The sequence below is a fragment of the Melanerpes formicivorus genome, unplaced genomic scaffold (genome assembly GCF_026170545.1).
Source record: "Melanerpes formicivorus ecotype bairdi unplaced genomic scaffold, bMelFor1.0.p_v2 SCAF_1, whole genome shotgun sequence".
NCBI lineage: Eukaryota > Metazoa > Chordata > Aves > Piciformes > Picidae > Melanerpes > Melanerpes formicivorus.
In genome coordinates this window covers 28,359,622-28,383,317 of record NW_027142353.1, presented here as the reverse complement: position 1 = coordinate 28,383,317, position 23,696 = coordinate 28,359,622, and the positions used below count along the sequence as shown (strand labels likewise).

The following is a 23,696-nucleotide window of genomic DNA, read 5'->3' as shown; positions in this document are numbered from 1 at the left end:
TACTTGAATGATTGAACTGAGCTCTCTCAGTCTAATCTAGGTTTTGCTGAACCACTCTTCAGGATCCCCTGGTTGTATTGACTAGATCACTATTGGTTATAACAGAAAGGTGTCTAGCTTATGTGATATCGTCTAAATTTGGGCTTGTTAGTCTTGAACTGAACCCTACTTTTTTTCTTTGGACACATTAGAGTAGAACAGAATAGAATAAGACTATTTCAGTTATCAGGGAACTACAGCAATCGTCTAATCCACCTGCCTGAGCGCTTGATGGCTGACTAAAAGTTACAGCATTATTCTAACTTGCAAGTAATGCTTTTCTAAAAAATACCTTCTTTGCTTTTATGGCACATTCTATGAGTTATTTTTCCTGATGTTTTTTTTCCTTCAGTAGAGATGGTAAAACATCACTTTCCAAAGTCAGATATTTCCGAAATCACTTACTGCTATAGAAAAGTGAACTGCATCAGGGGTTGTTAGGGAAAGCAGATATGGCAAGAAGAGTCTGTTGGACTGAAAATTCCTTTACTATTCTGCATACATTGAGACCATGTAGTGCAAAAAAACTACAGAACATCAGATGTGCTTGTGTATGAGGTTAGTATAGCATCAGATTTGAAAGAAATATTACTTGTAACAAATGTGTATATGGCATTAGGCATATAATGTAGTGTTAGCAAAACACTGAGGACACGTCTTTACTTCATCTGTCTGGAAATTAGGAGAGGTAACAGAAACAGTCTTTCCCTTGCTTTCCTTGAGCACACTGTGGCACTGTCCAAACAGATACTGGAATATCGGAAGTAGGAGTCCCTCTGGAAGCCTAAATGTCTTGCAATAAAATTTTGTGACATTATGTTTTCTGGCATAAACTGACTTCATCCTTCTCTTGATCCCAGCACTTCCCAGCATGAGATGCCAGTGGAACATTTTCTAGTCTGGTTATAGATAATTCCAATGAAATTTTATTAGGTAAGGACTACAGGATCTGTAGATCTGTACAGGATCAGTATAAACTCAACAAATCTCTAAAGAAGCAGGCTCTGTAATCCGCTAGAGATGTTTGGAAAAGCCTGCTTGGCAGCAAAAGTTGTTGAAAAAGCCTTTTCTTGGGCATTGAGTCCTTACAACTTAAATATGTTACCTCATCACCTTCCAAAGGAGCCAAAGCACATGAATGGACCAATGTCTTCTATTTATAAAGAGATTGAAGTTTCTTTATCAGATTCTGGGAGGAATTTTTAATTGCATGCATTTCTGCTATATGCAAATAAGATGCATCTGAATAAAGACAATGCTTCGTTTAGTGTTGTTAAAGCTATTGCTGTTAAGTGTAAGATGTAAATTTTTTAAACTAACTGTATTCTTAATAAAGGTTAGGATTTTTCACAAGCATCTCTGCAATTTGGCTACCATGTCTTACAGTTCCTTAAAAAAATTCTGAAGTTTCGTTTAGTAATGTGACATGGTAACTTCCAAAGTGTTTGGTGTGTTTCCTCCCCTGCTAGTAGCCAAGGAAACATTCACCACCATGCCTGAACCTCGTAAGCCCTTGCTGCTACTGTGTGCTCTGTAATGTTGTTCGTTTGAATGGGTGAACAGACCCATTTCAACTCCATCCCTATCTTCACTGATGTTGATGCACCAGCTGCAATAATATTTCAAGTCAATCCATGATTAGTTAGGGGAAGGTCAGCTATTTCTGACTGGCCTTGCCCAGACAGAGAAACATAATGAAGCTCTGCCATCAGTGTCCTAAAATAGAAGGGCCTTTCCATCTGTCAGTCTTGAGTCAGCCACATGGAACAAAAATTAGGGGACAAACACCATCTCACAGGGCATTTGGAAGAAGGGCACAGGCAGGAAGTCAGATCAAGGGAAGCTTCTTCTGATAAGAGCTGTATTCTCCAATCAGCTTTTTTGTCACATTGCCAATACTTTTATTTATTTTACTGTTCTCTTGCATAATTAACCTTTTTTCTTTAGAAGAACTTTGATAATGAAACTGAGTGTGGGGATATTTTTTGGAGGCTTCTTTGCGGCTCTGGGGGTTTTGCTGTTTTTGGTGGCATTTGGAACTGATTATTGGCTTCTCGCTACAGAAATAGGAAGATGTTCAAAAGCACCTGAAGATGTTGGGGTTAGTATGGACATTTTTATTTATAACAAGAATTATTCATCTCTAGGTTTCTCTGATGTGTTTATTTTGTGTGTGAAATCATTTTCGCCTTCTGGAGGCTTACAAACCTGCTTCAAAACCTCTTGTAACCAGTTGTAATCAACTCTAGTAATATCACAAAAGACAAATTCCTTTTGCAATATGTCATTGTTTTCAAATGATGTATAACTGGTAAGGTATTTCATAGTTAATTTATATTTGAGTAGGCTGTGTTTCATTATGATAATGGCGTTTTTTACCTAGACATCTAATTTCAGTGGAACTTGATACTTTCAGCCATTTAAAAACTGAATTATAATGGCTTCCCCCCTCCCCCCCCCTTTTTTTATTTTTGTCTCTTTTTAATTTTTTTTTTCCCTCTACCCCATAGGGAGAAGAGGCCACTTTCCATCATGAAGGTTTCTTCTGGAGGTGCTGGTTTAGTGGAAATGTAGGAGAGAATAATGCCAGCATGTGGAATTTCTGGTATAGTAAGTAATTTTTTCCTTTTAAATTATCTACAGTAGTTTGTTCTCAGAATTGTTATGGGCTTTATTACCATGTTGTGAATCATTGGATTTCATTGGTGATCATGTTCTTCAGCTACTCTAAAATAAATTCTTGAAAAATGTGTTTGTAATCGGTACTGAAAGAAACCCTGGGACAAAATAATACGTATTTAACTAACAACTTATGCTATGAGTGATATGGCTGCCCTGTTAACTTGATTCCATTCTCGTCAGGACAGCCTCCTGCTGTTTACTGTTAAACAGACTGTTTATTTTTGTAAGGTAAGGAAAAAGAGCTTAGTGGTTAGGATGGTCCATGAATTTTCGCTCAGAGAGTTTTTCAAACTAGTTCTACAAGTGATTTAAGAGGACATGTGAAAAGTATGTAAGGCATATAACGTCCATGAGAATTCCTCTACTAGACTGACAAATGACCTTTTGCAATCTTCCAATATATGCTAGGATTCAGATAGTATTTTACAACCAAAATCTTCCATGAAGAGGAGGTCAAACAACCTTCTTTTCTGGTCTTTGACCCCACCTCTGAGGTACAGAGCTCCCTCTCTTTATTGCAAGATTTCCACAATCCTTGAGAAAAGCAGGTGCCATCATACAGATTTGACTGCAATAACCCCTATTTTGCTAAATATATTCCTTGGTCTTAGGTGGTCAGTCTATTATTCACTGTAGTTAATTTCCCCTTGTTATTTATCTGGAGAATTCAGTGGTCAGGAATCTGAAATTTAAATGTGGTTTAAGATATAGTCAGCCTTTATCTTTCACAAGGAAAAAGGTGATATTTTTATAAGCATTTATTATAAAGGGTGAGATTACCCTTCTCTGGGGATATTGATTCCATAGACTAAACTCCTATTTGTTGAGACTGTAAACTTTTTGAAGTGCCTTGGTATTTTCCATTGTTCTTTCACAAGAGGGAAAGTAATTTCCTGGTTGTCTTTTTTCTTATGGTGGGGCATGCATAATTATCCCTCACAACAGACAGGCACATATACATATAAAAGCATTAGTATGCATTGCATATAAATTGCAGTGTGTTTTCAGCAAGGATGCTTTACTGAGTACAGTAAAGCAGTACAAATCTCTGTTGCCCATTAAGGAATATCCTTGCCTGGATAACAAGGTTGGTGCCTCTTACCAAACCAAATCCACTCTAAGCTATTGCCTGGGAAAGAACTTGGAATCTGGGCCTACAAAACTCAGTTTACCTGTTTGAAGTACAGGCTTAAAACGTTTTATTGTCAATCCAGTAAAATATTAATCTTTAGCTTTCTTTCGCATCTAGCTAACCAGTCACCTTCTAAGAATTGTACTCATGCTTACCTGTCACCATTTCCTCTTATTCGAGATGAACACAACTCAACCTCCTATGACTCTGCAATCAGTAAGTATTTTTCTGGCTGAAAATGGATACAATGCCTATAGTTTTAAGTGAACAATTTGGATGCTTCAGTATAAAACAGCCTTATCACTCCATACAGTTTAATTACTAGAGTTCTGGTGTTTCATACTTCTCCTAATGTTCCAACATGCATATTTAAGCCACTATGTAGGAAAGCACTTAAATGAATATTTTGCTTTAAGCATGATGGCAGAATGGAAGTAATTTTTAGAAAAAGGAGACATTGCCTTTTTAGTGCTTTTTTCTCCAACATAAAAAGTATCTTCCGTAGGCTGAATCCCTTAAACGTGTACTTCATCTCATGTATTCCCATAAAACTGTTTTGTTGTTTAAATAGTTACTACATGTGGAAGGAGGAGAGGGGCCTTGGTACTGTCTAAGTTTATTCCACAAACTCAGATATATGGAACCAACTGCTGAATGTATCAGCTCCTCTCCATTGACACTGTAGAGAACTGAGGCACTGAAGTTCCTCTGAACAGTGTGTGCAATACATGAATGTTGTAGCCTAAAACCGCATCACTAGGCAGTTTTGTTTTGTGTGGTGAACTAAGCTATTTTTAAATATATGTGTATTCTCTGTAATATTTCAAAATACATGCTATGTTAAATAAAGATATTAACACTGAGAAACTAGCGCTGTAACAAAGATCCTGATATTTATATATGCAGATATAGAGTAATTTAAGACCTTATATTTGAATAATGCCTGGTTTTAACAAATCTTAAAAACTACTTTGAAATGTTGGTCAAATTTAATCAGATCAAGGGCTTTATGCAAACATATTTGAAGTAAATCACTCCAAATATACATGACTTTTTAAATAACCTGTGATGTGTGGATGCTGCACGGCTATGAGCTCCCTGATTCACTGACTTAAGTGATCCCTTCCTGTCCTGAGGCTGTAATTAAGCCTTTGTTAACATTGAAGTGCCTTCAGAATCCAATTTTTATGGTACAGACATGAAAAAGAAAATAAATTGGACTGATAATAGCTCTGTTAATCTATGGAAATTATGAACTGTTTGTCCAGGAAGAATTCAGAATTCACTGTTTAGAGATCTATCTGTAACTTCACAGCACATCTAGAACAGTTTCTCTTTCCATTTGAAAGTGACAGAGTTATCAGCTACTAATAATATAGACTGAGTTTGTATTCCACTATTCGCTCATACATTCAAAAAGGATCCTCAAATTATATTGCATGATTACACAGAAGTGGACAAACAAAGAATAAAGGAAGGAGAAGGAATATCATTAAAACTTTAATTAATTTCAGTTAATGTTTGCCAAAAGAACTACTGGTCAAATATAATTTTCCTATCTATATTTCATATTTGGAGATTAAAAATAGGTAGAACTGTATTATAGATGCTGGCCCAGGTAGAGTATATTCAAAGCCATTCCTACTATATAAATAGATACAGTTGGATTGCTTTTGAGCTCATTAAATCTGAAGAGAGGTTTTTTATGCCTCCTGTTCATTTTCAGCATCCAAGTGAGTTATTTACTAGACTAGGTATGTTTGTTCAAGAATCTTTCACAACTTTTTATGAAGAAGGTTATGTCATCATCTCTTCTGGTAGTTCAAAACTTGTTTCTCGCTTAGTCTACTTTGACAGTCCTGCCCATGAGTTTTGGCAAACAAATTTATAAAATTTCACTGAAACTGCACTTAAATCACAGAATCACCAAATCATTTTGGTTGGAAGATACCTGGCGTTGTTCTTTCCCAGGTGCAAGACTCTACACTTGCCCTAGTTGAATTTCATTAAATTTCTCCCTGCCCAACTCTCCGGCCTGTCCAAGTCCTGCTGAATGGCAGCACAACTCTCTGATATGTCAGCCACTCCACCCAGCTTGGTGTCATCAGCAAACTTGCTGACAGTGCACACTGTGCACTCTGTGCCCTCATTCAGGTCATTCATGAATGTATTGAATAATACTGGTCCCAGTACTGACCCCTGAAGAACTTCGCTCTTCTTCAAAAATTTCCCACACAACTTTATCATTACTTTTAGTGAGTTCCACACATTCACTTGTAATTAGGAGTGGATAAGAAGAAATATTCTGTCATCTGAAAAATATTTAATTTGCCTTTTTTTTTTTTTTTTTGGTAGAAAAATAAACAGCTGAATAAAAAGCTTTAAACTTCATTAGAAAAATCAAACATGTATACAACACATTTTTCTAAAAATCTCTGACTTTCTATTGACAGAACTGTTTGTGAGCAAGTGAAGGCACAAGACTTCTTTTACAGACTGATTTAGGAGACTTTGAGACCTGATCAGAGGAATTTGAATTTAACTGCTGTCCCCTAGTGGAAACACAAATGTGGTTTGTTGGTGGCATGCCATGTTACCATCTAGTTAGTAGGGCTCACTCCAAGACAAGTTTCCTGAGGAACATAAAATCTCTGATGCTTTTTGAGTGCAGTGCCTGGACCATATCTTTGCTGATATAACTCCTTTTTTTTTACTATCAGTAGGAATTTGGCTTGGAGCTTTTCTGGGCCAGAACTAAAAAGGCTCAATCCATCCTCTCAGGCCTATGACTTTCTGTGATGGTGAAGTGGTTTATAGTGAGAGCTATTATAGTGTGCAGCTTAGGCAGTGCCTCAGTGTGTTGCCGGCAGATTCATTTATATGATGATTCAGAAACATGCAACAAACTACAGTCTAGTAATAAATAACATAAAATTAGCTCATAACAATTAAAGTGCCAGAGTAGTGACCTCTACCTTCTGAAATAAACATATATTTATATAATCATAATCAGATTGGTATCTCATCAGGCCGTTTTGAAAACATAATAGTATGGTACTTAAATAATAATCTACTGCAAGCTCTATTAAATATATGCTGCTAGCTATATTGATGCATAGTATCATGTAATTAGATTACTGAACACTGACATTCAAGGACTACCACACTTTTGTAAAACTCTTTGACTACAAGACAATACTAGGCTGGTCTTTGAAAAATGTAAGAACTCCTTATTTGTACAGGTAGTCTTGTTGGGTGCAGTGAGATTATTCCTAAGAAAAATAGGTCCAAAATCTAGCACTTAGACAAGTCATGAGTTTATATAGTTTTTGTTCCCCCCAACTTTATTTCAAAAACAAACAATACTTCCTTAACTGTTTTAAATTACTTGGAAGCCATTTAATGGGGCTGCACTGACACATTACTTTAATACTCTGATTTGTAGCTGCTAATATGCTTTTTCCTGACTATTAGTATCTTATTTAGTCCAGTGCTGTGCACAGTGTCAGCATTTGAGGTAGTGCCTAATATAGTGTAGAATACATTATGTTTATGGGTCTGAAGGAAAATTCTGGTTTAGCAGCTCTTACATTAATATGGTGTAATCAAATTTTTTGGCAGGTTTTTTACGGGGTCAAAGTTGACCTAAAGCAATCTATAAAATATCAGAAATGAAATCTGAAAATAAAAATTGTACAGTGAAGTGTTAGCAGTAACCTATTTCTAGGACACACACAAAAAAGCTGTTATGTAATACAGTCTCATAATTGCCTGTGAGAGATTGCAATAAAGTACATTTACTAAAGCAGAACTCCCCAGCCACCAAGCAGTGATAAAATAAGAAGTATTTTAAAAAGCAATGTGTTAATACTGTGAATATTGTATGTGTTTTACTGTTAAGATTATTAAAAAGAAGATTACTACTAAAGGGTAGTAAAGGTACTGAGTTAAACTGAGAAAAATTTTGTAAGGTTTACTCTGTTGCCAGGAGTGTCTCATGCACTGCAGAGATCTGTGATCTCATTTACAGTTGTTTATCTGCAGAGAAGATACTCCTGATTTAGAGCAGTTCAGACACTTCACCTTTCATTATATGTTATGTAGTGGGTGGCAATACTCTTGTCAAAAGCGTTTTGATATTTCTTGCATTAAAGACATGTTCTGAAGTACAATCCCAACGCTTTAGGATGTGTGCTTGTGAGTGAAAATTCAAGACAACTTTTCCTGTAGTAATGTGTATGCAACACTGTACTCATACATGCTTGAAAAAGTGCCTCAGCTTTGTGGTGCTTAATAGTTCATATTGATATTCAATTCAATATTAAGTGGCTGGTGTGTGGTTTTTTTCATAATCCATAGAAAATGTGTAGGCCAGTAGCTGAGATTTTAAAACACTTGCATTAAGCATGGCTAATAAAATACATGGTTTGGTTTCATGAGGTTAATCTTAACATCTCCGGTAGTAGATGGGTGTTGCATTATGTCATTAGCTAATTGTGGCAGTTCAGTCTGGGTTCCTTCTAAACTAAAGCCACAGAGTTACACCTCCAGTATTGAGAGTGTCCAGCACAGTAGGTGTTCACAGGACATAGCATATTTCTACCCATAAATCCTGCACCCTGTAAATCTGATTGCAAAGTCATTGTCTTTCACTTCATTCTCTGCCCGTGTGGGAGATGATTCCATATTGGGTAAACGATGGGGCAGTATCTCAGGCCTCTTTGGCCTGTTTAGGCCTAATGCCAGGATAAGAAGGGGGGCAGAGGGGGTGCCTGGCCAGCCTGAGACCAGCCTAGCAGTGGAAGGGGAAGAAAGAGCCCTGGGGGTTTTGGGTGCATCCTCAGGTGGGGAGAAAGGAAGCCTGGGATTTTTGGGTGTGGTGTAAGGGAGCTGTATGCTTTGGGATATGTTCACCACTATGCTTTGTAGTTTTCTTTGTAGAACGAGGCTGGTGAGAGGCCTCGAGCACAAGCCCTATGAGGAGAGGCTGAGGGAGCTGGGATTGTTTAGCCTGGAGAAGAGGAGGCTCAGGGGAGACCTTATTGCTCTACCTGAAGGGAGGTTGTAGCCAGGTGGGGGTTGGTCTCTACTCCCAGGCAACCAGCACCAGAACAAGAGGACACTGTCTCAAGCTGTGACAGGGGAATTTTAGGCTTGAGGTGAGGGGGAAGGTCTTCACAGAGAGAGTTGTTAGCCATTGGAATGTCCTGCCCAGGGAGGTGGTAGAGTCACCGTTCCTGGAGGTGTTCGAAAAGGGATTGGACGTGGCACTTGAAGCTATGGTCTAGTAGTCATGAGGTGTTGGCTGACATGTTGGACTTGATGATCTTTGAGGTCTTTTCCAACCTTATTGATTCTATGAATCTCGATTGATTTTCCATTTAAACTTTCCATCGCTACCCAATCCATTTGTGTGAGCATCATTCTTTTGTTCGTTTTGGGGCAATAGAGCATCTCTCCTGCTCTAAACTAGGACACTAATGTGTTCCTGGATAACCAATTATGGAGCTTTAGAGGTGTATATGGCCCCTGCACTACAAGTGTGTGTTATAGGTGACTCAGTTGTCTAACTTTGTGAAATATATTGCTGCTTCTCTTTCATATCCTGCAGCAGTGCCATCTTAAGATATGTATCTTTGGCTTCAGTTTGTAATCAGTGCTGGATTCTACTATGCTTTTGAGAATTTTCATCCATTTCTCTGAAGTTTGCTCACTTACTCAAAACCAAGTACTCCTAGTTTCAAATGATGCAGAAGTGTCCAGAGGGACCTAAATTTGAATCTTTAGTGAGAAAAGCAAATAGCAAGTGAAAACTACAGGTGGTGCAGTTTTGTAGGAATATACTGCAGCTATAATGTCCCCATAGTATCAAGGCCAAATGGTGCAGAGCTCAAAGACAAGCATGCCGTGTGTACTCCTGTTTTTTTCTGAGTACTATTTTATTTTTAGGCCTGCACGTCACTTCCAAGGCAAATGTTGTAACTGGCAAAGGGGCAGCTTACTGAGACAAGTTACAGAGCCTTCTGTTTATCACTCTTGGAACACAGAGCAATAGTATCTAAGATTAACACTGCAGATAGGTTTACCTCAGACTCTGTGGTAGTGCTTGTACTTTATTTCTTCTGTTGTAGGAAATACTTGGAGTAGTGCATGCATTTGAGGTAGCTAACTTAAACATATCTGTGAAATACCTTGCAGAAGCAAGGGTAGTCCTTGTCATGTGGACCAGAACATGAGCTGTCTTATGAACTGTGTCAGTGAGACTTGAAATGGTCCAAGCTTCTGTTAACACTTTGTGTAGGTTCAGTGAATCATTATTTCTTGAAACAGGCTGCAGGGATCACAGTGTCAGCCCTTTTCATGGGACATAAAGAAGGCTAATTCTTTTGCACTTTTTCTGATATTGCTCACCTCAGTCTCAGAGCAGCAAAGTCTTTGACTTAAAGGCTAAGTGCATTCTTAGGAAGGTTTCATTTCAACCATCTCTCCTGTTCATCTATAGATGCCAACTAAACGACATGACAGCAGTAGAGCTGCATTGTAATTTTGAATGATTAGTGCTGTGGGAACTGATCTTGCACACCTGGGCAGAGAAGATGAGAAATATGGTCTGAGTATGAAATAAGTTATCTTTCTCTACAGAAAAAAATCATTGCTTTTAAAGTCCCTTTATATATATATATGTATAAGTCTAAATGCTCTTAGCATGTTTCCTCAGACCCGTGCCACAAATAATTCAAATAACTTACTGTCTTGCAAATTAGAGGGGGCAATCTTTTCCTTGAAAAGTTAAATATTTGAGATCATTGCAGATTTCTTGCCTTTCAAGTATACTCTATTTTCTAATTGATGTTTTATGATGGAGTTATCTGGATAAACAAATATTAGGATCATCAGAATTTATCCATGATTCTCTAGAGGAAATTATTTCAAGAGAAATAGAATGGAAACTTATCTCAGGTGATAGCTAGGTCAAATCAGTATTTTACATATAATGCATAAAACACTTATGCCACTGGAGCAGAGAAGCAGCTTCTCACTTGTATTGTTACAGAGAGGTTTAAACAAATTTTCATCAGTTACATTTTTACTCCTTTTGTGTTCTGTTTCTAGGAATATTTGAACAAATCAAGCTTTTCTGATAAAATGTCACTAAAACAGAATTCAGAGCTTCCTGTATGAAAAGCAGATAACAAAATTTAATGCTGATTTGTAATACTGGAGAATCTTGTGTCCTCATCTATTCAGGAAATAGAAGCAATGACTGACCATAATGATATCGAAGAAAGCTTTTTCAGGATCAATTTTGGCCTATGTGTCCTATTATGTAGCATGACTTTGAAGTACCTTGGGCCATCCATGTAAAAGAGTTGGGTGGTTATAGACTGATTTAGCGGTGTTAGGTTTTAAATGAGGAAGTAATGTCCCATGGACTTGGGGACTGCGATGAAGCTTAGCAAAGTAGCCCCATGAGTAAAATAATATGAAATTGCTTCAGAGACCCAAGACTGAAAGACTTGAGAGATTTACCTTTCTAGGTCTCCATTCACTGTCCATTTGCATTAAGTGAATCATTTCACTATGTGTTTAACTTTAAACAGGTGTCTAAATCCCATAAGAGGTAGAGTACTTAAAGCAGAACACACACTTAACGACGTTGCTGAGCCACAGCCTTATTTCTTACCTACTATTTATTGCAGTATTTTTTTTTGTTTATGTAGAAAGAAGACTTGTATTGGATATGAACCAAAACACAATTTTAACCCTTCTTCCAGCTACTTTCAGACACATTCATCCTTTCTCTGCCCAAATCTGCTGATCAGTGTGGTGGAAAATTATGTCTCTGAATCTGCCTGGATTAAAAAGGAAGCTATTTACAAAGTGTGTCTAATATGGTGTGGTGAACCTGATCTAGCTAATACATTTACAGGGCTGATATAAGCAAGATGGTGTATACTTTAACATGAGATAAGCTGATCAGCTTAAAAAAGGTAGATTTTTGGAACACATTAGTGAGAAGCATGAGCTGATAATGTTTAATGCACCTTCATATTTCAAATTAAAACAAACCCAAATTATTCCAGAATGTCTGGCTCTAGCAAGCTGTATGAATTTGAAACTTTCAGGATATGAACCAGTATAATAGTTGCTTGGTTGTGTTTTGCCATAACAGTAAATAGGTGCTGTCAAATGATAAATGGCAGTTTCTTTTGTGACTCATTTCTCCTGACTTGCCAGCTGGCTTATATGCTTTCCCTCAGTTGGGTGGAAATGTTTTTCATTGACTGAATTGTCAGCGCTTCAAGATTTTTAGATCTGACGGTGGAGATCTTTGCAACTCATAATTTTACTAATGGGTTGTGTTAATGTACCAATTTTTAAATTCATGGGAGAAATTTATGTCACTCTTGTAGCATTTGTAAAATGATGACTTTGTTAAATGAAGGTGCAATTAGCCAGCTAAAAAAATAACTGTTAGAAAGACTCTTTTGGCCAGAGTATGTCACAAAACTCTCTGCTCATTTATCACCAGCTGCATCCATTAATTCAGCACTGCTTGGCACTGTCTGACAGGGGCTTCTGAAACACCAAGTTTTGAATGCAATAAAATAGCAAGAGCTTTAGAACAGGAATAAGCTGGTTTAAAAATGTTTTTTTCATAAACCCATGTTACATTTTTTGATCTTCCCTTCTCTTCTGCTGTAAATACCTGTCTATAGAATATGACTATATATAAAGAGAATTATACAGTCATAAATTGTAGAGAACTTACAGATTTCTATTGGTGATATGGCCTGAGCACTAAGATTGTCAAGATATTGCAGCTCTTTACTTCTCCCAGACAGTTTTGGTAAAACAATTGTATCCTGTCAGTCCAATCATTTATGCCAAAGAATCATTGCTAGAGCTTTGGTGTACTATTTTCTAAAAAGCAAATATTTGTTCAGGTTACTATCTTACAAGTCTTACTGCTAAATATTAAGCAGATAGATTTAATTCATGTTACCTTACAGCCTGTTTTCCATGATCATCAGATAAAGGCTGATGTTCAAATCTAATTTGGTCCACATGATATATAACATATATGCACAACAGAATTAATGTTTCACTTCTTAGTAAAACAAGTGAAAACAGGAGGGGAAAAGAAAAATCTTTGTTAGCTACATATGTCACTTCTTTAAGTACTAAAAAGTGTTGTATTCTTTTTTCCCTGTTCTTCCCTTTCTCCAGTTTATCGAGGCTTCTGGACTGTTCTTATGCTCCTGGGAGTGCTCACTATTGTGATGGCTAGTTTCTTCATCATCTGTGCAGCTCCTTTTGCCAGCCACATTCTATACAAAGCAGGAGGAGGCTTTTTCATTGTTGCTGGTGGGTATAGTGTTTATTCAGTCAGTTAAAGAATAGAAAGGCTAAGGTATTTCTTTCATTTTGCTTGACCACAAATTATATTAATCACGGTTGAAAGAAAAAGCATATGCTTCTATCCATTTTTTGTGAAGTGCCTACCTTGAAGATGATTCTTTCAACAATTAGTTATGAAGCTATTCTAAAAACTACTTTTGGATTAAGATAAAAAAAAAAAACCAAAACAAAACATCCAGGACAAATCATGGAATTACACTGTAATCTCAGTCTACTTTTTATTTAGCTGGAAAAAGAATGCATCTTTATGGATGCTGCCATGTAGGATTCTTAAGAGCTATAGCTAAGGAGAGGAGGTTTTTTCCTTCAGTGACACAAAAGATGATTATGGTGGTCTCTAAAGAAGTTGGAGGACAAAGCACATTCACATGACCAGTACAGGAGAAATGTTATGGATGTGATTGGAGTACACAAAAAAGTTGTCACATATGAGTAAGTGGAAGCTCTAAACCTCTGTGAATGAAAGATAACAACTGAATTCCCTCCTTCCTCATAACCCACATGTTCTATGGAGGATGCATCCTCCCCAGATTCAGTTGATATGGGCAGCTCTCTGGGATACTGTTCAGTTAACCTTGAAAAGTCTGGGAGGACATCACTCTGGTGGTTGAGATACAGCTGTGTAGGATGTAAATGATAGTATGCACTCAATCATTAGTCTTCTTTGTATGAAGCCTGGGGAGAGGCAGCCCTGTGAGAGAACTATTGTGTTACATGGTAGACCACTCATGTCAGGATCAGAAGGCAGTAGCTCTCTTTCTGCTTCTATTACTGACCTGCTGGCCCTGCTTATCCACTTCACCTCACAGCTCCTCACACACAGCTAGTGATCATTATTCTCTCTTAAAGGACCCTCAGTGAACTGTGGAACGTATTTTATATTTTTGCTGAAAAAACCTCCTGCATATTTGCATTTCATCCCTTGAGAATTACTCCCCCACACTTTTAAAAGACACAAAAAATATTCATAGTCTGAAAGAAATCCTTAGATATTTCAATACTTTTTGTCACTAAAATGCAGGATAAGAGCCTGTGTGAGTCCTGCTCTTTTTTTTTTTTTTCCCTTTTCCCCAATCTGTAAAAAACCTCAGCTGTCACTAGAAAGCAGCAGACTGTTAGTGAAAAGGACACATGAAAGACACTGGGAACCAATGTGCAGAGGTGCAAAGCAATGTGTGTGTTCTCCACTTTGTGTTGGTTCATCTGCCCTCATTTAGGTAGGGGAAAGTTAGATCCCCAAGTCTGTGCTAGTCTCCCTTGGCTTCTTCAGGGTGCCTGCAAGAAGCAGTAACATTCATTGGCAGTAAAAAGAGTAGATACGTAAGAAGTTCACCCAGCTGGGGATTCATTTCATCCTGAAAGAGGGACCTAATTGGATCAGATGAATGCGCTGTGGAGGAACTCTACACCTCTCTTTCCTTTGCTGAAGCAATCTAGAGAGACTGGTTTTTTTAAAGTGTGTGTTGTTCAGTGAACTTTATTATCCCAGTGTGTGACCTTGGGTCTGCCTATTTGCTCTTCTCACCTTTTTTCCCTATAGAGAATATATTCTTCAAGGGAAATCCTGTTTTTTTACTCTCTGTGTAGTATCTTTCAGCATCAGCACTGTTCTCAATCAGGGCTTCAGAGAAGAGCTCTGTTATTTTTATTAATTCTGTTGTTATTGAATAGCAAAGATATTTGCAAAATCCTGCTATGATTTGCCAGAAAGCTAGTGGTGACAGCAGAATAGCAGACCCTGGGACCACTCAGCTTGCATAAGAAATTTTGGCTTGGGTAAGGGCATATGGTTCCTGACCAGGCTCTTCTGCATCTACTCATAGTCCCACCTGTAAGACAGAGCTGCCTGGGGAAGGCACTTACTGTAAATATCTTTATCCTATCCAACACTTCAGATCACCCACAAAAACATTAAGTCAGAATTTTGTTGCTCTTAGCTCTTCTCACAAGTACATTTGTTACCAAGGTGAAGGTTTAATTATAGACCTAATGGGAAACCTAATGGGAAAATGTGATTTAGGCCACAGGTGAAGTTAGTGTTAAGACAGAAACCATCATATTGAACTGAAACAAAATAATAAATTATATGCAATGTTTTGAAAGGGCTTGGATTCTGTCTTATCACAAAGTTCAAGTAGCTGTTATTTTGAAGAGAATAGTAGGCTTCTGAGAAATATGTTAGATAAGGTGGTTGTTCTGTGGAAGTTCTGGAGAAAATAGCAAGATTAGTCCCTGTCCCTGAATGACACAGTAAGAGTTTAGGTTGGAGAGGACCTCTTGTGGCAATCAAGGTCTGTCCTCCCATTCAAAGAAGGGCTAGCTTCAAAATTAGATCAGGCAACTGAGAACCTTATCCAGTCAAGTTTTTTAAATCTCCAATAACTGATGTTCCACAGCAGCTTTGGGCACTTGTCTCAGTCTGACCACCTTAATTTTGAAAAACATGGGGGTATTTACCCGAAACTGTCCTTGCTGCAGCTTGTGACCATTGCATCTCATCCTTTCAGAGTGCAGGTCCCTGAAGAGTCCACCCCCATTTAGCAAGATGAAAACTGTTTTCTTCTTCAGACTAAACTCTCCAATTTGTTCAGCCTCTTCTTATCCTCAGTCACCTCAGTTTATCAGTATTTTTCTTTCATCATAGGGCCTCAAACTGGACACAGTTTTCTAGATAAGGTGTCACAAGTAAAGGGAAATAATATTATTTTTAAATATGATGACAGTGTCCTTGCTAAGACATCTTTTTATGAAGTTAACCTTCATTTAGACCAGACCTGTTTGAATTCTTGCACACTGAGAGGGACAATTCTTGTGCTTTAAGGAAGTTGTCTGTGAGGAACAACCAGTACTTTTGAGCCCATTTTTCCTTCAAGAAATCTTTTGTCCTTTAGGGCAGCCTTCCTTGGGGTACTACCTACCAGTTTCCTGAACAGGCTCAAGTTGAAGTTCTGGGTCTTTAATTTCCTAGTCCCTTCCATATTGCTCCTAGGATACTAAACTTTGCAATTCAATGACTTTATTACCACAGCTAATACCATCATATTCCTGACCAGTTTTATCTTATTTGTGAATAGCAGGCCCAGCAAACCACTTCCATTAGCAGGTCTGTTCCATACCTCTTTCTAAAAGTTACCCTTGGTGGTTCAGTTATTGACCTCCTGGGTTGCTTGCTCTCTGCAGCATTACACTTCTAGAAGATACTGGTGTGGCTGAATCTCTTGCAACAACCAGAAATCGTAACTATTTTTCCAGACCACTTCCTCTTCTGGATTGGGTGGCCTGTAGCAGATGCCCACCACTGCCTTTTTTGTCCACCTCATTGATCTTAAGCAATAAGCTTCTGTTACTTAGAAGATCTCTGTTTATTCAAGATATTTCTTGCAGACTCTAGCATCCCACCCACATTAAGTGACTGTTTTTAAAGAGTCTGCATCTATCCAGCAAAGCATTCCAGTCACACAGGCTGTCTCACTGTGTCTGCAAATGCAGTAGCATCATCCATCATCCAGTGACAGCATGAGTTTGAAGTCCTGCTGTGTTATTACAACAGTAGTTCATTTATGTACATGCAGTTGAGATGGACTTTCAATTGCACTGCTTTCTTAATGCAAACCTGCCTCATTGCTCTGTCCCTGTGCTTTCCATTCTCTTCACTCTGTTTATCTGGAGGCTTTGACATCCATCTGCCAATGGTCCTTGCTTGTATCTCTTCTTACAAGGTTACTGAGCTTGTTGCTCTTTTCCTACCTTGTTTGACAGAACTCACCTCTCCCCAGCAGTTCTCATATCTCAGAGAGGTCCTGTGGCCACAGGAGCCAAAGTGCTTGCGGTACTAGGTACAAAGCTAGGAGCTGATGCACAGTGTATACTGACTTTAGTACAGCATTTATCCTTTGGGCAGCAGGTTTGAGACCATCATCATGTGGGCCCCATGCCCTTATCTCTCACAGCCCTGTAATCACCCACTCAAGGTATCTCTGTAAGCATCACTGGTGCCACTGTGGATGAACTGTAAAGGGTCTCCAAGGGTCAAAGGAACCTCAGAAGCCTCTTCACAGTGCTGTGTGACTGGTGCCCAGGAGAGCAGCAAATCTGCCCTATCAGAGCAATTCTGATGTCTGGTCTGTGGCAGAGTCACACACCTACTTTTTCGTCATCCTAATCTTAATAAAGGCTGTCCATTTCTCTTAGTGAGTGGTTCAGCTGAGCTGCCACAAGTAGAGACACACAATATATTAGTGGCAGGTTATTGACTGGCAGGTTTCCCTGTTAAGCTTTGTAACCACATTAACTACCTGAGGCTGCAGGTGAAACTACAAATGCTACACCTGTGGGGAAGAAGTGCATGTTGTTTCAATGATAGCAGTCAGTGACACCAGCCCTGTCTTTGCAGCCTCATGTCCATGTGTATCAGAGGACTGACCAGGAGCAGCTACAGGAGTGCAAATTATAAGAAGCCTTACAGTAGCTTCAGAGATCATAGGATACATAGGTGCCGTAGATCCTAGGTACCATAAAATAATCATGTAGAACAGTCATCACTAAAGTCCATAATTAACTTGGGCTTGTTCATGCCTGAGTGGCAGTGAAAACTGTCCTCTTTTCCTGCTGTCAAACAACCAAGCCTCCAGGATGCATTACAGATGCCCTCAGAGCATTACAGAATTATACCCTTGTGAAGAAGCAAGATTAGAAGTACAAGTATAACTCCTGCTTTCTGTCAAAAGAGTGAAAAAACCCTGATATTTTAATTCTGGCTCCTAGATGAGGACAAAAATCTGTCTGCAGAGATACATGCCAGCTCCCAGAACTCTTAAGTGGGATCCTTTGCATGTACTTCAGAGTGGAATGTCAGCCATACTTTTTAAATAAAAGTCACAAGAGGCCAAGGTGGAATCTGTAATAAAGACAAGGACACAAAAATGAAATTAAAAAAAATAAAATACATATATACACACATACAAGTTTTCCTCAAGTGAGAGAAAGAGTTCTAAACTTTAGGCACAAGTGAAAAAAGCTCACATCATTCTTTCTAGCACCTGTTGTCTTCATGTCTGCATAGTAAAAGATTCATGCCATAAACAGCCATTCACCATTGACAAGTGAAAGGCATTTCTACGTGGGAAGAATAACTACTAAAGGCCAGCAAACTGCTTCTGGAATTCATAGACATTTCTAAAGGTTCTGTATTCTTTCTCCTCTGCAATATGCACAAGTATTTCTTTGAAAGAAATTCAAAAGAATAAATGCAAAGGACGGAAAAGAGTGACCTCAGAGACGTCCATGTCTTATCACACTGCACAGGGCTGTGTATCAAATGTGTGCTTTAAAAAAAAAAAAAAAAAAGGGCCAAAAGGAAAAAGAATCAAGAAAAACAGAGGAGAAGGGAAGTATTTATTTGTCTTAATCTCTCTCAGACATACTTCATGTTCTAGGAATAATTTCTGCCATCATTTCCAATTCATGCAACTGCTGTTCTATTTTATATTCAGTATTTTAGTGAATATAAGGGCAAGGGCAAATGGGCACCTGCATGCTATGCAAAAGGTCTAAATGCTGAAAATGTGGAAATACATCATAGAGCACATTGTTCCTAAAAATATTTGCTTCATAAAATGGCAAAGGGTTTTTTTTTTTTTCAATCTTCGTAATTTTGCCATGGAGTTTGGCTAAGAGAGTTCATGATATGCACAACAGATAGTGCAAGACTGCAGGAACAGATCTCCCAGAATAAATAGGTATCCAGTAAACTTCTAAGTGCTTAACTCACATTAAATCATAGCTCTGTGAAAATTAGACAAAGGAGCACTAATGAATGAAATGCAATTGGAGGCAACAGTACATGGTCACTTTTTACTTAGCCTGATTCTACTTTTCAAGCCATTTCTTGAACATGCTGAACAATATTCCTGCTAATTAGCTTCCATTAGCAGATAGTGAGAACCCTTAAATACTCCTTTAGTGTCTTAATTAACTAAGAGGGTTTCATATTCTCCCTTTTTCCCCCTTCTGTTTTAAAGAAGGACATTTATCTCTGCTTGACATACATTTCTTCAGCAAATTTCCATACCCAACAATTTGCCACACACAGGTATTAACAGCTTGCTATGAAATTACTGGGTGGATTTTAGCATCCCTGAAGTTGTTTTACCACTGGCAGCACTGCCAGACTATTTTGCACCTACGTGGTGCTTGCTCCAGTTTAACTACTTAGAAGGTGTTGCTTTGGACTGCCCAAAGTGCAATGGGTGCCCATTTCAAGACTGAAACACCACTGATGGGATCTTGTTTTAATGGCAGATTCTTCTGACTAACTGACTGACTACTTAACTTTGTATCAGCCCAGAGTGCCAGAGGTTATTCCATTTTGCAAGATCTGGTTATACTTACTTGCTGCTACAGTAATGGAGCATGCATCAGTACTTTTTGTGATTATTATTGTTTTAGATTGAGTTTGTCCTGATGTAGACAATAAATAGAAGACTGCAGACATTTGAAAATGTGTAGGCATAGTCATCTGAGAAGGCAAATTCCAATATGCATAGGGATTTTTTACATATGATGAATGTGCCATTCAAAATTTTTGGGCTATAATATTTTTCTTTTTTTTCTTGAAGTTTTGAAACCTTCAAAAACGCCTCCATCTCTCTAATAACTCTTCTTATGAATTTGGCCCTGAATCTTTTTTGCAGTTTACATGACATTTTACTAGCTCTGTTTGGTTCTAATTTTTATGTTGCCTACATTATGTGTTATCATTAGATGTTCTCTTATGGGAATCTTCTGCTCGATTTGACTTGTATTTGAAGAGTCTTCAGTTTAATTTCTCTTTCTTTATGTCTGGCCCTAAGGTGATTCTTCTCTCTGATTGTTTCACTGGTTTTGTATTTAATACAAGTGCAGTGATAAATTTCGTGAAAATTGAATTTTACGTAGGTAAAATACTTTCAAAATTTATGTCATTTAGATTTGAATATTGGCTTTTTTTCTTTCAAACTTTGTTAGGAACTTGAGCCCTAGCAAAAAATGTAATCTTGGAAGTGTATTTCACAGTCAGGGAATCTGTCTGCCTCCTTTATTTACTTTTTCTACTTTCTTTCAGCTTCATAAAAATTGAGGATCCTTTGGGCTTTAAAGTCAGGTTTTGATTATGTCTCAGGTTAACTACTACTTCTGTTCATTTTATGATGTGCTTCAAAATGTAGTGTTCACAAGCACGGAATTGTGAGCTCTCACGTGTCAGATGTTCAGGATGTCCAGAATGTAAATTAGTTACATTTTGACCATAAAGCACCAACAAGAATGTCACCAGACTGCAAATTTAAACTGCTGCAGCTAACCTGTCTCATTTTTTCTGTAGCCAATGAGGGACTGATAAGAGCTGCTCCCTGGCAAATGGATAGGAAGGGCAGGGAAAGGAGGTGGTGAGGTAGCATCTCAGGTTGGGGATATGGAAATGTACCCATGAAAGGTTATCAGGACAGGTGGGATGGGAGACATATGCCTGTCTGTGGATGCTTACAAAGTTCATTCATGGGTTTTGCTACAAGTGTCACATTTGTTCAAGATTGCATTGCAAGTATTTGGAGGCTGGAGAAGAGGCCACAAATACCTTTGACTTACGCTCTGTGGCTTTACAGCCTGTAGTCTCAAGTTCAGCGATAAGTGTTCCCAGGAATATGCACTGACTGGTGGTTTTAATGAGGCACCTACAAGACCTGAGATAAAACCAGGATAGGGTGGTGTCTCACAAATGTTTTAATGTTGGACTAGATAGCCCTACTGCTTAACTGTGGTGTGACAGCTGGAGCTCAGGGAGCAAGTGGGTACAAGCTGTAGCATGCAAAAAATTCGTACTCAGTTTTCCAGTAAATCTTCTGCTGGAGCATTTTACTGCAGGCTTGCATTTCTCAAGTGTCCACTTTGCTCTAAAGTGAAAGGAAATATTAGGAATGCAACTGATACTTCTTATATCTCCTTCTGGTGTATAGTAACAAAGAGGTTAACAAAGTTTGTAAGTACATGTGGTCCTATTACTATCACATGTAAACAATCCAAAGGCCTCCAAAGGCCACTCAGAGGAGTGGTTGGGAAAAGGCCGTGAATTATGTGGTGGATTAATTCCATGAAACTGTTGTAGAAGGTTCATACTAATAGCCTGCTTCATAGTTATCAGTTCATTATTGTTGTGCTTTGTTCCTCTATTAGAAATTTTTTTCTAATTTGGAAGATTTTGTATTAAATATAGCTGAATTTGTCTGCATTTTTTTTAACAGAACACTCTGAAGGTAGTATGTTCCAAAAAAAAACCTTTTCATAAGAAAAGTAAACACAGAGAGGTGAAGACTATAGAAAATATTTCTCATTCCTTTCTGCTTTTCATATCTGATCCAAAAGACTGTGATAGAAACAGTCTGAGAGTTTGAGAAGCAGAAGTGGGTATTTTTTTCCACTTGGTCTCATTCTCTCTCTTTCAGCTCCATATCACAATAGCAAATATCTGCTGGAATTTTGTCCGTAAACATACCTGTGTTTTGGTCTACCTACCAAAACCAGATATACTTTTTGTCCTGGGAACATGCCTTTCGGGGTGAATTACAAAGCAAGATGGAAATAGTGCTTATTAGAGGAAGCCAAAGACAAAAAATATGCAGTGGTGTCTGACTTGCCTTGCAGACAGGGCCTCAAGCATGGATGGATTTCATGGGTTGTTACAATAAATGCACACAGCATTTGTCTCTATTGTTAAAACATGTTATTTCTTTTCTAGGTGTCTTGTTTTCACTGGTAGTCGTGATGTATGTCATCTGGGTCCAGGCAATGGCTGATCTGGAAAACTACATAAACATGAAAAAAATGGATTGCCCAGACTTTGCCGTTTATGTACGTTATGGCTGGTCTTTTATGCTGGCTCCTGTAGGAGTATTTTTTGCTTTATTAGCAGGAATGCTGTTCCTGTTGGTAGGGCGTGCTATTTATTTACACTCAGACTAGTTCTACCCTGCTGAATGCTATGCTGCAGGAATGCCGGGGAAACTTCATGACAACTTGTAAACTGGTATGCAAGTTTATACATTATTACCGTTATGGCAATCCTGAGTGTGCAGGAAGACTTCTGGAAGTTTTTCAGTTAATTGTTTAAGGGTAAAGGACACAAAACTCAATACAGGAAGAAACCACCTTTAGTCTCAACCTGTTGGCTTTAATTCTTTAGCAAGCAGACATGTGGTTCTCTTTATTGTAGTATTAGTGGCATTTCTGCAATTTTGCAAACAGAAGAAGGAAAAAATTTCCTACAACCAAAAGCCCAACATGAAATGGGCCAAATCAACATTTTTTACATTTGTCTTTTAACATTTACTTTGTGCTTCTGCTTGTGGAGAATGAGACAAGGTAGAGGAGAAGACAAACATTCAAGCACAGTAATTCAAACTACCCCCTCTCCTATTTTCCACCACTTGCCTTAGCTTTAATACAAGCAAACTTGTCTGCGCTTTATAAAAATAGAGTGCAGTTGTTCATGCAGCATCCATGGGAAGAGGACAAGAGAGGAGACAATTGCCATGAACAGCGACCTGGTGCTAGTCTGTACACAATGTAAAACCGTAACTGTTTCTCTTTTCTGTATGCATTAGAAGGCTGTATCTTTCTGTATTCTGAAGTCCATGTTTGTTGCATCATTCTATAATCCAAAATGCTGGAGTTATGATCACTAGCTGAAGTTATGCCAAAATTGTACTTTGAATTACATCACTAATATTTTAATCAAGTTGTAACCCTTTTTTTTTTTTTTTTTTTTTTAAATGAAATAATTGGCTCCTCCAACAGACATTTTTCTGGGTGTGTAAAATGTCTTTTATTTTATTTTAAAAGGTTTATTATGAAGACAATATCCAGGACATGAAAACGTGTGTTTTATGTAGTCATGATTTTCCCAAATATTAAAAATCTTCATTATAGATCAAATGCAAGTCGTCTACTAGTCATCCCAAGGAAAGCAATGAGCTCAGCTAAAACAGCAGGAAAGGTGAATTTGGTTCTGTATTGTGGGATTGGCTGTGTATGTGTGTATGTGTGCGCACACATATGTTTGGAAGATGGCGTTAGGATGGGGCTATATGCATTATATGGAAAAGATGGGGGGGAGTTTTAACAATGGGGAAACTTTATCTGGCATCAGCCCCATGTTGAAATTAAATCCATCTGCAAGGTTCTCACTTTGTAACTCAATGCAGAATGTTTTGGGACTGATGGGGAAAAGTATAGGCTGCCTGTTAATTTCTTCTTGTTCACAATGCTTAATTCCACAGCTGTTACGAATGCTAAAAGCAATACTAAAAGGCAGGAAAGGAGTGCCCACCTAGGAGATGTGGTGGGCTAGATTGGATGTTGCTTGCATTTTGTGATTGGGATCTTTCCA

At 38.1% G+C, this 23,696-nt stretch overlaps 1 protein-coding gene across 2 annotated transcripts in view; it reads left to right on the top strand.

Moving 5' to 3' along the window:
• The window catches only part of TMEM182 (transmembrane protein 182), a 36,504-nt gene extending 13,399 nt beyond the window's left edge, over positions 1-23,105 (top strand). Inside the window, exons 1-5 of one of the 2 annotated variants that reach the window (XM_068137940.1) lie at positions 1,791-2,140; positions 2,550-2,649; positions 3,971-4,069; positions 13,085-13,222; positions 22,047-23,105. In XM_068137940.1, coding sequence (XP_067994041.1) covers positions 2,000-2,140; positions 2,550-2,649; positions 3,971-4,069; positions 13,085-13,222; positions 22,047-22,270 — 702 coding nt within the window. In that variant the 5' untranslated portion in view covers positions 1,791-1,999 and the 3' untranslated portion in view covers positions 22,271-23,105. Of the gene's footprint in view, positions 1-1,790; positions 2,141-2,549; positions 2,650-3,970; positions 4,070-13,084; positions 13,223-22,046 lie in introns of those variants that run through there. The other variant, XM_068137947.1, reaches the window with a different exon arrangement.
• Positions 23,106-23,696: the final 591 nt, after the last annotated feature.